Raw genomic sequence first — 13,596 nt, forward strand, 5'->3', positions numbered from 1 at the left:
TTTGTTCTTTCAGCAGCTGGAATGATTTTTTATAAGACAAAATCATGATAAAGTTTAAAACTTTAAAACCGAGAATATCTTTGAGGTGCGGTTGTTGAATTTTTTTTAACTTTCAATATAATAAATTTCATGTATTTTTATATAATAAGTATTACTAACAATTTCGATTTCTTGTGGACCCTTTTTGTGTGGCTTACGTTAATCATTTTTGAGTTGTGCATATCGTCATCCACAATATCATAGCACTTCTACCATGGCCCCCATCACCCTTCGAATTTCATTCTCCACAACACACTCACAGAACCAAAGAAAGAAGAGACCTTTGACCACACAACACAGCCATGGCCACCACTGCTTTCCAGCAATCAGCATTCTCTAGTCAAACAGCTCTGAAACAGGTCAATGAGTTCGTCCGCAAAACCGGTGGCTCCGGCAAAGGTCGCACCAACATGCGCCGTACCGTCAAGAGTGCTCCTCCGAGCATTTGGTAAGTGCTCCAATTGAATCCATGAACCTTCTTGTTATACTACAAAATGTTAGTATTTGCCCGCTCAATTTCCTCCTTGTTCAGGCCTACTCTACACTCCTCGCGAACCTTCCCTCGGAATCGAAGACTCGTTGTCAAAGCCTCTTCTTCTTCTTCTTCTGCCGACGACATTTCTCGGAGCAGGAGACGCTTCCTCGCCGAAACCGCCGCAATCTCGGTTTCGCTTCCTCACTTTCCGGCGAGGGCCGAAGACACGCTCTCGGAGTGGGAGAGAGTGTACCTCCCTATCGACCCCGGCGTCGTGCTTCTCGACATCGCGTTTGTCCCCGACGACCCCAACCACGGTATCGTAAATTCGTAGTATCCTCTCGCTTCGCCTTAGATGCTGTTGTTTTGGTTTGAATTGGAGTTGAATGAACGAACGGTGTTCATGTTTTAGGTTTTCTTCTCGGGACGAGGCAAACAATTCTTGAGACGAAGGACGGAGGAAACACTTGGGCTCCGCGTTCGATTCCCTCTGCCGAAGATGAAGATTTCAACTATCGGTTTAATTCTATCAGTTTCAAGGGGAAGGAAGGGTGGATAGTTGGAAAACCTGCGATTCTGTTGTACACTGCTGATGCTGGAGAAAGCTGGGAGAGGATACCTCTCAGTGCTGAACTTCCAGGGGATATGGTTGATTATGGCTACCCTTATGATTTGTTATTCGTTCTATTACTAATATTTGTGTTCATTTCTATGTTGTGAAAATTGTGCTGAAATGTAATGGGATGTATTACAGGTGTACATAAAAGCGACTGGTGAGAAGAGTGCAGAGATGGTGACTGACGAAGGTGCAATATATGTCACTGCTAACAGGGGTTACAACTGGAGAGCTGCTGTTCAGGAAACTGTGTCAGCTACTCTTAACAGGTGAGTTTCCAATAATGCACAAGTGTATATCTATGCGTGGAACTGTCATCGATATGGTGTAGTGTAGTAATGCTATTCTTTCAGAATAGTAAGTGAAGATTAATAAAATTGAAATGTTTGATTTTTTCTATGTGTTTGTTTGTTGAAAAAGTTTGACATTCATTGGCTTTTGTATTATGTGAATGTTGAACATTTTCAGTTTTATACGTCAAGGCATTTATCTATCTGTGTTACTTCTTCTTCAGAACAGTTTCTAGTGGTATTAGTGGTGCAAGCTATTACACTGGGACTTTCAACACTGTTAATCGCTCTCCAGATGGAAGGTATGTTGCAGTCTCAAGTCGAGGCAACTTCTACTTAACCTGGGAGCCTGGTCAGGTGAGGATTTTACTTCAGGATGAATTTCTTTTTCTTTTTTTTACCTCTGTTGTGCCTGGAACTTGTGCTATGCCTTTCCTAGAATTTGAATTTTGAGAAAATGTTGGCCTGAAATGAAATTGTCAATATGAAAATTCTGAAGCAGCAGCCATAAGCTGGTCAGGTGGAAGAGATTACATCAGTTTATTTTTCTAATTAAAATATTTTCTTTGATGCTGGGTCGTCTTTGTTGTAGGGCCCAAAAAGTGATGTACAAAACTTGCCTATTGGATTTGTCCTAGAATTTCTTTTTTGTATATTCTTTATTTTGTTTTCATCCAGTTGTCCATATATAGAATATACCTCCAAGGAAAAAACAGACAAAATCAGAGGATTTTCTCTGTTTCTTTTTCACCAGCTTTTTTACTGTACAAAACTTTTCGTCCTTTCTCAATGCATAATGATTCTAAAGTGTATACTGATGCATTAGCTCTTCCACAGGATATATATCTCAGATGGTGGCTCGTATAGATTATTTCTTTTTTATTTAACCATGAGATATCACATTGGTTGGTGATTTGTCTTCTGCATAGTATTTGGTAATAATAACTGTTTTATTATATTTTATTTTCAGCCATTCTGGCAGCCACATAATAGAGCAGTTGCCCGAAGAATACAGAACATGGGATGGAGAGCTGACGGTGGTCTGTGGCTTCTTGTTCGTGGAGGTGGTCTTTATCTCAGCAAGGGCACCGGGGTAAGTTAGTTGTTTTTTCTCTTTTTTATATATCGATTAGTTATTAGTGAGATTGTTGAATCCACAATCCTCGCACCCACCCTCATTTTAAACTCTTCAAACGAACCTTATAGTTCCCAAATGTTAGTGGAGAGAGTTGAACCCACCGTTTCTCCTAGATTCTCTTCTAACTTTTACCACTAAGTCAATCTTATAGATCTGGACATTGGGGCAAGTAATTCTGAGAATGCATCCCACAGTATGAATGTGAGATAACAATCTTCCATTTCACTCCTTACCAATGGATAATCTTTTCAATAGTTTCTTAAGTCTTAAATTAGCTTTGAATTTTGTTACCTTCCTCACTCGAACATTAGTGCATGTCTAGAAATGGGTTGATTATGGAAAATATTTATTGCCCTGACACATAATAAATTTATCATATTTATCTGTGTCTCCAGTTCAACTAGCCCAAAATGTTTGAGTTGCACCTTGTTAAACTGGGGAGAAGTTGAAGAGTGTTACAAGAATGAAAGCCTTTTCTAAGAAAGCACTAAAGTCCTTGAAACGTTTTTGTTTTTGTTGTTATTGTACTAAATAGGATAGATATCTAAAGTGATGAATTAAAATCTCTTGATAAAAGATAGTTGGCTCTTGTTGCACTTTCTTCTTGCCGCTTCATTTCTTTTCAATTATGAGCAAATATATATTGTTGTTTCAGTTAACTGAAGAATTTGAGGAGGTTCCTGTTCAAAGCAGGGGTTTTGGCATTCTTGATGTTGGATATCGTTCAACGGTAAAGTGTTCCTTCACTCAAAGAATTGATTTCTTAAGCAAGCAATTCTTGCAGGTTCCAAAAGAAAGAAAGAACATTTGAAATATGAATGCTGCCTCTACAGTTCTTGCAATATTTTTTTCTTTTTAATTTTTAAACCAGATCAATGCGAAGTCATTCTTTTATGTGTATATATATATATATATATATATATATATATATATATATATATATATAATTTGCTAAATTATTTATACAGGATGAAGCTTGGGCAGCAGGAGGAAGTGGTATTCTTTTGAGAACTACCAATGGTGGCAAGTCATGGATCCGTGACAAAGCTGCCGACAACATTGCTGCAAATTTATACTCAGTGAAGTGAGTCTAGCTATTACCAGCCTCAAATTTATAACCGAATAATGATATTTTAATCTATTTTTTTTATTTACTTTTAATTCATCATTTCACTTCAATCATTCTTAGATCATTACGTCGTACCATTAAAAAATAAAAGATCATCAAAATAGATAATTGGAGTGGTAAATTAAAATTAAGTCAAAATATCATTATGCTATGTCATTTTATCTATCTTTTAAAAGCTAAAAAATAAAATTTACCTGCCCAATCACACTGGGCTCCACATGTTACCTTACTTTATATTTATATTTGAGTACATCACACTCATTTCCCCTATCTTTCTTCAGATTTTGTCTACCCTCATGTTTGGAGAATTGAGAAAACTCCTTAATTGTTTTAACAACATCACACCAACACCCTTATAAATTTCACCAATTTCTCCTAATTGTTTGAAAAATGTTATGTTTGCCCTTATAAAGAGGTTGTTTTGTAAACTTAAAGAAAACAAATATATTATGTGCAATCTGAAAAAATATTAGGGGATGTCAATATAATTTACTCTTTGTATTTTTATTTGTCTTTATGATACTTTTCAATTTTATGATAGATGGAAATTTTCTAGGAAAGAGTATACGAGAGTTTTTGGAATTGGTTAGTGTTATTTTGAAGATTATAAAACCTGTGTGAGTAAAATCTTGTTGTATACTTGATGCAGGTTCATTGATGAGAAGAAGGGATTTGTATTGGGGAATGATGGAGTCTTGCTTCGCTTCCTTGGGTAGAGTCATTGTCTCGAAATCCCAATGGGATCACTAATTGAAAGCAAGAATTTTAAAAGAGTCGTTACTATATTTTATTCTAAAAAATCTACGGAAAATTAAGAAATATAATACAAAACCAAATTTTGAATTAGTAATCGATTATGTCTAAGGATGGTATTAACACCTACCACGTAATTAAATGTGTAAAAAGAGATGAAAATTTTCAAAATATTTAATTTTTTCAAATATTTTGAAAGAAGCATTACTGCTCATGATATAATAAACTTCCTGTCCAAATATTTTAAAGTAAGCATTACTACTCATAGGTAAATGTTTAATTGAAAATTTTATACAAATTAAAATTTGTACTCATTTATATACTTTATAAATTAATATATATTTAACCATTATGTTCTTCAAATCCTTATAAATATTCTTTGATAAAGAAAACAAAAGTATTAATGAAAATACAAAAAATGTCTAATGTTTACTTTTTAAAGTAAGAAGAAATCTTTAATAAATATACTTAAACTTTTTTAAATAATGGTTATGAATCTAGGTTGAGTTTAGGTTGTGTTAACTCTCTATAAGGATATTTTAACTAATTTTTTTTATTTAATTTTATCTTATTACTTCAATCATTATTAGATTATCTATTTTTTATTTATTTTAGTGATGTAATGTGATGATCTGATAATGATTAAAATGATGACTTAAAAATAGATCAAAAAAGTGAGTTAAAATATTATTATTTTAATTATTATTATTGTTTTTCGAAAAGCGTATCAATAACATTAAAGGAAAAAATAAATAACCTTTCTCTATTAATGATGTTATCCTCAGTTGTTGTAATCTTACATCTTAACAAGTGATTCTGAAATCTTTTACTCTTTTTGGATTCCTAGAGATGCTAATCACTTTGTGAAAATGTTTGTTTTACTGGTATCAGTGAAACTTCATTCATATTTATGTGAAAACTATCATATGGCAGTAATAAATAAACAAATCACCAACACATAGTCTAATAAAGATTGTAAAAGATAAATTAAAATTTCAAATGGTTACATATTATAAAATTCTACGATGGACATGTATTAGAGCTTGTAAAAGTCTTTTTCAAAGAACCAAAATTTTTAAAAATAGTAAATATTTTAAGTGATGCTTCCATTGCAATTTTGTAGATTTTAGTTTGTCTATCTTAAATTCATTTCCTTTACTGTATTTTAAATTTACTAAATTATTATTTAAAATTGGGATTATCATTGAAATAGTTGATAAAATATTTCATCACAACTTTATTTTTTAATGCTGATCTATACGATAACTTTTGCAAGGTTTTTTTTATTAAATTTGACATTTTAAGATTTTTTTTTTCACTTCACCCAGTTTAAGATGAAATAATGAACTTTATGAAAAATGACGTGTTTAAAAAAATCGAGCTGTTTTGGTATTTTATCTGATGAGGAACACGAAAATAAAGCTGGGCTTTGGGAAGCAAATTGAATGATGAAGAATTAAAAAGAAGAAATATAATACGGAACTTAGAATGAGGGTCACCAAATTAAGATTGATATTAGTTATAATAAAAAACATCATTTAAATACTCATTATTTCTTAAGATTTTGATTTGTTAAAATAGGCATTTAAAAGCAATCTTATGCACTTAATGCATAGATTAGCAAATCCGATAATAAATAATTTAAAAAATGCATTACTTATTTTATAGAAAATGGCAATAATTTTGACATTTTTTTCTATTGATTATCTAAGTTGTTCATTTTAATCTTATTTAAAATTTGTATTGAAGGTTTAAACAGAAATTTTCAACAGTATTTGTGATGTTTTTAACCTTATTTGATGTGCTTTAATTGTTTTTTTCTAATTCTCATCTAATTACAACTTATTTTAGAATTTAGATTTACTATTGAGTATTTCGTGTTTTCCTTATAATATTTCTTCAAAATGCAATGTTATACATGTATGTTCATGTTATAAAATATATTAATAAAATATCTATATTAGTAATTTAGTACATTTTAAAAACAAACAATACAAAAAAAATAAGTTTAGAATCTAAACTCCTTCTTCAATTGAAAAATTATATTATGATTCTATTTTTTTACATTCATCTTTTATCTTTGATGTAATTTTGTGTAGATCATTGATTCTTCTAAAAGAGAAGATAATGATATATTAATCAATAATACACACTAAATTGCGTTAGAAATAAAAAATAGAAGTCAAAATGGAAGTTATGAAATTATTGTCCTTTTCAATTATAAATAGGATTAACCAAAAAACCTATAATATCATGAATTTCCAACTAAAACTTCAAGCATTTGTTCTCATTTCATACACGATTTACAACATTTACATATAAAACTAAATTCTCTATTTTCAAACAGTTTTCAATGATATTCATTTGTGATTTTTCCCACTCTTTTTTTTTAACTGTTTGCTTAAAGCTAACTTTTTTTTAGTTTTCAGACGAAGCAAAAGAGGTCAATATCTCTTCCAAAGTACCATGTTCTAATTCCCACATAAACCAAATTTGTAATGTAGCAGAATTGAGCTGCCACCTTGAGCTCTTCGTAGCCGAGTATTCTGTTTGTGGTTTCAGATTCTCAGTAATTTGTTTTCTTTGAAAAGAAAAGAAGAAGAAAAAGAATGTGATGGGTCATGGGTTCACACTGTAGAACGAACCCAACCCAACCCAAACTATCTGCAATTAAAAGATGATATTTTTAATTTTGATTTCTCAGACATTGGTGTGGACCCTTTTTCTGTGGCTTACATTAACCCTCTCGAAAACATCCAACGAAGAAGATCTTTGCTTCCACGTGGCAGAAGCAGAGACAGTTTAGCAGCACAAAATATCAGCATGAGAATCCACATCCATATCCAGAACCAATGAAGTGTTGCTGAGTTGTGCATATCCTCATCCACAATATCATGCCACTTCCACCATGGCCCCTCTCACCCTTCTATAAACAATTGCAGAACCCTTCTTCATTCTCCACAACACACTCACAAAACCAAAGAAAGAAGAGACCTTTGCCAACACAACACAGCCATGGCCACCACTGCTTTCCAGCAATCAGCATTCGCTGGTCAAACTGCTCTCAAGCAGGTCAATGAGTTCGTCCGCAAGACCGGCGGCTCCGGCAAAGGTCGCACCAGCATGCGCCGCACCGTCAAGAGTGCTCCTCAGAGCATCTGGTAAGTGCTCCAATTTCATTCATCCATGCACCCTTCTTGTTATACTACAAAATGTTAGTATCTGGTATTACTAGTTATGATCGGTTTTAGTATAATAATACTAAAGTTACAAGCTTTCATGATTTTGGTGTTGTTTTGCCTCACTAGTTTACCCTATAAGGGTCTGCATTGAATGTCAAACTCTAATTGTGATAAAAGAACACAGCACAAGAGAATCTATAGAACTGGATTTGTATTTTGTATTGTACTGAACAACTAGGGTTAACTAGAAAACCAGTGATTATGCAAGCATTGTGAAGATAAACACTATGTTGGCTATCTGTTTGAGGAAATGACTGATTGATTTTGCATGGGGTGTGGTTGTGGAAAACAGGTATGGCCCTGACCGTCCCAAGTACTTGGGTCCATTCTCTGAGCAGATTCCATCATACCTGACTGGTGAATTCCCCGGTGACTACGGATGGGACACAGCTGGATTATCAGCTGACCCAGAAACCTTTGCCAGGAACCGTGAGTTGGAGGTGATTCACAGCAGATGGGCCATGCTTGGTGCTCTGGGATGCACCTTCCCTGAGATTCTTGAGAAGAACGGTGTGAAATTCGGTGAGGCAGTGTGGTTCAAGGCTGGTGCACAGATCTTCTCTGAGGGAGGACTTGACTATTTGGGGAACCCAAACCTAATCCATGCTCAGAGCATTCTTGCCATCTGGGCTGTGCAGGTTGTGCTTATGGGGTTTGTTGAAGGTTACAGAGTTGGAGGAGGACCTCTTGGTGAAGGGCTAGACCCTATCTACCCTGGTGGTGCCTTTGACCCTCTTGGTCTTGCTGATGACCCTGATGCATTCGCGGAGTTGAAGGTCAAGGAACTCAAGAATGGTCGCTTGGCTATGTTCTCCATGTTTGGTTTCTTTGTTCAGGCCATTGTCACTGGCAAGGGCCCTATTCAGAACCTTTACGACCATGTTGCTGACCCTGTTGCCAACAATGCTTGGGCTTATGCCACCAACTTTACCCCTGGACAATGAGCATGTCAACTTGTTGTGCCTTCTTAGATGCAATGCAATGCAATGCAAGCTTCTGCTCATGTTTGCAGTTTTTCCCTTGTGTTTAACTCAAATTTCGCTGATGTAACTACACAGTGTGTAGCAGAAGAATCTGTATGAGAACAGTTATATATTACAAATTTGGATCCCTGAAATATCAAACTCTTGACTAGTGTGTGTTAATTATATGGTTTTCTATTTTCCTCACAGCCTGAACTGAACATACTTTTCCTAAATGTTAATCGGTTCATACATTAAAACCATAACCATGTTCAAGGAATCTATCAGTGATGTACCAAGTACACCGTAGCATTCAAAGCTGAGATTAAAAACATAAAAGAATTTTAAGAATGAATCTTTTTGTTATCTAAATGCTGAAATATTATAGTCAGTGAAAGAGGATTGAAACTATGATTTCTAAATAAGAGAACAGCATACACTTTCTTACCACTTTCTTCGCTCATTTGGAAAGAATGCAAATAGCATAGAATTTAGATAGTTTTTTAGATCTGCCATTTCTTTGTGAGATCAAATCATGAGCAAGAGTACTTTATTTTTTACCAATTTCTTTCGTAATTCTTTTCTTCTTTATGATTGGTGCCAAAGAGGATGTAAAGCAACAAATTGATGCATGTTTGGATAAGCGATTTGTTAAAATTTAATTTTGGGAGTGATAACCATATATTGTTTATTTTGAAAGTACTTGGAGAATAATCCAAACACACCATTAAATTAAAATATAAAAAAAAGTAACCAGTAGTAAGGAATTTATATGTCATATAAGTAAAACTTAGTTCTTACTAGTAACTTTGTGTGAGTAAATATAGTATAATGAAGGAGTTTACTATGCAAGAGTCTTCTGAAAATAGTATGTGATAATGATTAAATGATTTAATTATTGAATAATATTAATTAAGTGATGATTGTGGTGTGAAAAGGTGTGATTATGTACAATTTTTATTTTATGAGTTGTATGATAATTCTAAATAATGCCAGTTTATTTGTTTGTGTTATATATATATTCTATTATGTATTATGACACAAATGTTTCATATGAGAGTGTTTTGCAGTGATAAACTGAGGAGAGCCTCTCTCTCTCTATATATATATATATATAGATATTGCTTGATGAATGGATAAAATATATTTTAAGGTTTATTTTTAAATAATTTTCTTTAAAATTAAAAAATAAAAATAAAAATATTGATATATTGAAAATAGGAAGATTTACAGGGTCCTGAACAGAGTAAAATTTTTGGGCGGAAATAGTGCATCGGTTCCGCCCCCGCGGAGTTGCCAATTCCTAGATGCCATTTGATTGAATGCATTTCAGTTTTATCTTTTTCAATTGTATTTTTCCAAATCCATTCTTATTCTGTGTTTTTGTGGCAGTAGTAAGGGATCAGATTGGGCAAAAAGGGTTGGAAAAGAAGTAACACGAAAATGTTTTTCCACATAGTGCTGGAGCGAAATATGCAGCTCCATCCACGATACTTTGGTCGTAACCTTCGTGATAATCTTGTTTCCAAATTGATGAAAGACGTGGAAGGCACTTGTAGGTGATTCCCCTTAAGATTCTTTCAATATTCTTTTCCTAGAAAATGAGTTGTGCTAAAATGTGAAAGAAGAGGAAATATGTAATAATTTTTTTTATTAGGGAATTGCAAAATAGTGGTTGAAAATGGCATGTTGTAGTTTTACCCAGTTATACAAGTTATTGTAGTAAATTTTATTGTACATTTGATTGAACAGTATATAATTTAGATCAGAGGAAAGTATTTATCCGTAAGTGACTGATTTGAACCTTGGATGAATATAACATTTGGATTTTCAACTATTATGCAGTGGTCGACATGGATTTGTGGTGGCAGTTACGGGGATTGAAAACGTAGGGAAAGGATTAATTCGTGATGGGACAGGGTATGTGACATTTCCTGTTAAGTACCGGTGTGTTGTCTTCAGACCATTTAAGGGGGAGATCGTAGAAGCTGTTGTTACCATGGTGAACAAGGTTTATGCAATTCCTTTCTCTTTAGAGTAATTAAACTATGTAACTCTAACCAGTGGAGATTGTGGTTTATGATTGTTGAGTTATGTTTGTACAGATGGGATTTTTTGGTGAAGCTGGATCTGTCCAAATCTTTGTCTCAAACCACGTAAGTTTGTCTTCTATAATCGGAGAAATGATCTCTATTATCTACATGTTATATCTAAGAGGTTGTTAGTGTTGTTCTTCATTTTGAATAGTAAAAATGTGCTTTCCTGTAATTGGAATGTTATCCTAGTATTTTAATTTTGAACACTAAAATTGTATTTGTCATTTATTATTGTTGCCATTGGAAGGCAAAATTATGAGTGAGGTTTTGGGTTCTCCACCCCACTCAAAAGTACGTGGAAACGCAAAATTATCACCATAGGGAATTAGGAGAGTGAGAATGCCAGGATCTTGGGCTAGGATAGGATGATCCGGTGTACATAAATTCATTTAAATGTATATTTTATAAAATATTATATAATATATATTATCATAACTCTTTCTTAATTTATTGTATTTGATGTCATGTATTTGCATATTGGATGTTGTCTTTGTCATACACTTGTATTTGTACTTATGCAGCATGGGTTAATGTTATGCCTCCTCAAAGTTGTTCTTATGGGAGTGTTTTGCAGTGATAAACTGAGGAGTGTCCAAAGATGATCCAAATACGCAGTTTATCTCAGTCTGTATGTTTTGACTGGTTCATTGTAAGGAATCAAAAGGGCTATTTTGCAAGTTTTAAACTGTAATGGGAGTTTGGATTCCGCTAGAATTTTTTGCCTTCATCTTTTTATTTGCTATTTGCTACTACTAACTAGTTTAATTTATACTGTGATGATTGTAGACATGCAAACCATCTTAAATTCAAGATCTCAATGAACTCTCTTTATTTTACCTTCTCAAATCGTTATATCTCTGCAGTGTTTAGAATTACCAAGGATTATTTTCTGTTCCTTTTCTATTTTCTTAAAATTAATTTAACAGTCTCTGTCATTTCATTGCAATTAAAATTTTTTATCTTGTTACTCGTACATTTTTATATAATTTTTGTTTATTAAGATACCTTTTTTTTTTTCCTATTAGTTGATTCCGGATGATATGGAGTTCCAGGCTGGAGACATGCCAAATTACACTACTTCAGATGGATCGGTATGTATCATTTATAACTTCCATAATGTTAAACTGTAGAGAAATTTGTTTCTTTTTTATTTGTTGCCATTTGTTTTTCATTTTATGATTATTTTTACTATCAATTTTGTCTTTTGCAGGTTAAGATTCAAAAGGACAGTGAAGTGAGACTAAAGATAATAGGGACTCGAGTGGATGCTACTGAAATTGTACGAATATATATATGTGTGTGTATGTACATATGAATATATATGTGTATGTATATATGTATATGTATATGTCAAGATCCATCACCATTATCCTAAATTCTGCTTTGAGAAATTTGAATAAATCGAAAAGCATTCTGTAGCAGATGTAGCTTTTTGTTTCTCTGCAAATTTTCTATACTATTACGAATTCTTCCCAAAAGAGCCACTGATTTTTGCTAATTCTAATGTTTAGCTCATGCACCGGCTTAGCAGTAGTATTTGTGCATATCATGAAAGCCGTTATGTGTTTACATCTCTAGGATGGTAGTTTTTACTTGGTTTTCTTGTAATTTACTCTTTTGCAACTCTTTTATCACTATTGAACTTCATCCATTTCAAAACTTATTTGCAAAGTTCTAGCTACCCTGAGGGAGTTATAAATTTGAAATATATTTCTTTGGTTTGCAAGAATCGTGACAATTCCATGGTGCAGCTTTACTTCATTTCTAAAAGTTGTGAGAAAATTGAAATCACAAATTCTCCAGTTGCATGCTGGCTAACGAAGTTTTAATACTACTGCACATGCTTAGCCATGTTTTCCTTCTCTTTGGTTCTTTGGCTATAGATATGAGCTCTGCCACTGTTCAGTTTTTAAAATGACAAGTACAGAGATACAAATCGCTTTTACAATTTGGATATTGAATGTTCATCTGATTTACAGTTTCAATGTGTTCTAGAACCCGTTTTTCTGATAATGCATAATTTGTTCTTTTTGCAGTTCTGCATAGGTACCATAAAAGATGATTTTCTGGGTGTGATCAACGATCCTACAACAGTTTAAACACCCCTTACTATGCCATTCTGTTGAAAATAGGAGCATTTAATGATTGTTACTTTTCTAACAAGCATAAGTTGTCGTGTTTAGATAAGTTCAATGTATCCTTAGAAGTAGTTCTCCTGAAAATAGTAGTAGTTATTTTGTTATCATTTTATCATCATCATTATTATTATTATTATAAATAGATCACTCTTCTGGGATTTTCTAGTAGAATCACGGTACCCATCTTCAATTTTGTCTCAAACAAACTTCTATTGAGATTGAATGTAGTTCATCAAAATAATATTTCGAGGACTTACCTTTACTAAACGGACGTATTTCAAAAACTTGTTATACTTGGAATTTGTGATGTAGAGTTTCTCTACCCTTAGGCACAAGCCAGTAGCATTGTTCTTTACTAAAACTGTTTTTTATTCTATTTTTTGTTATTTTGCATTATGCAGCTACCACCCTATTATTTATAAAATCTTCCATAAAGTAAGATTTAAAACTATTCTGACCCGCTTAAGAGCAGAAATTTAAAACATATTTTCCCAATAATTCACAAAGTTATATACAGTTAAAAGTTAAGTAAAGTTTTTATATCCTACTTTAGCATCCAACTGAACTAGCCATCTTAGTACTCGTCCTTTAATTGCTACTCAAATTTAAGAGACACAATCATTGCATTGCTTGTCTTCTAACACTTAACCTCCTCGTTTTAGCCAAGTTTACAAGTCAAATCAACCCATATAAAATCATTTAACAAATCACTAATCTA

The 13,596-nt window shown here is 33.2% G+C and overlaps 3 protein-coding genes across 3 annotated transcripts; all 3 read left to right on the plus strand.

The window, feature by feature from the left end:
- Positions 1-230: 230 nt before the first annotated feature.
- LOC114194567 (photosystem II stability/assembly factor HCF136, chloroplastic-like) lies at positions 231-4,537 on the plus strand. The gene is made up of 9 exons (XM_028084892.1): positions 231-487; positions 572-831; positions 927-1,162; positions 1,269-1,399; positions 1,645-1,777; positions 2,391-2,513; positions 3,214-3,288; positions 3,527-3,642; positions 4,337-4,537. Exons 1-9 carry the CDS (start codon positions 342-344, stop codon positions 4,401-4,403), a joined length of 1,287 nt encoding a protein of 428 aa, XP_027940693.1. The 5' UTR covers positions 231-341; the 3' UTR covers positions 4,404-4,537.
- Positions 4,538-7,331: 2,794 nt separating this feature from the next.
- Positions 7,332-8,827, plus strand: LOC114194568 (chlorophyll a-b binding protein 215, chloroplastic). The gene is made up of 2 exons (XM_028084893.1): positions 7,332-7,601; positions 7,975-8,827. Exons 1-2 carry the CDS (start codon positions 7,456-7,458, stop codon positions 8,624-8,626), a joined length of 798 nt encoding a protein of 265 aa, XP_027940694.1. The 5' UTR covers positions 7,332-7,455; the 3' UTR covers positions 8,627-8,827.
- A 1,044-nt stretch (positions 8,828-9,871) lies between these two features.
- On the plus strand, positions 9,872-13,068 carry LOC114195386 (DNA-directed RNA polymerase II subunit RPB7-like). The gene is made up of 6 exons (XM_028085838.1): positions 9,872-10,203; positions 10,490-10,655; positions 10,750-10,800; positions 11,766-11,831; positions 11,951-12,019; positions 12,777-13,068. Exons 1-6 carry the CDS (start codon positions 10,088-10,090, stop codon positions 12,837-12,839), a joined length of 531 nt encoding a protein of 176 aa, XP_027941639.1. The 5' UTR covers positions 9,872-10,087; the 3' UTR covers positions 12,840-13,068.
- The last annotated feature ends 528 nt before the right edge of the window (positions 13,069-13,596 follow it).

This window comes from Vigna unguiculata, chromosome 8 (genome assembly GCF_004118075.2).
Source record: "Vigna unguiculata cultivar IT97K-499-35 chromosome 8, ASM411807v1, whole genome shotgun sequence".
NCBI lineage: Eukaryota > Viridiplantae > Streptophyta > Magnoliopsida > Fabales > Fabaceae > Vigna > Vigna unguiculata.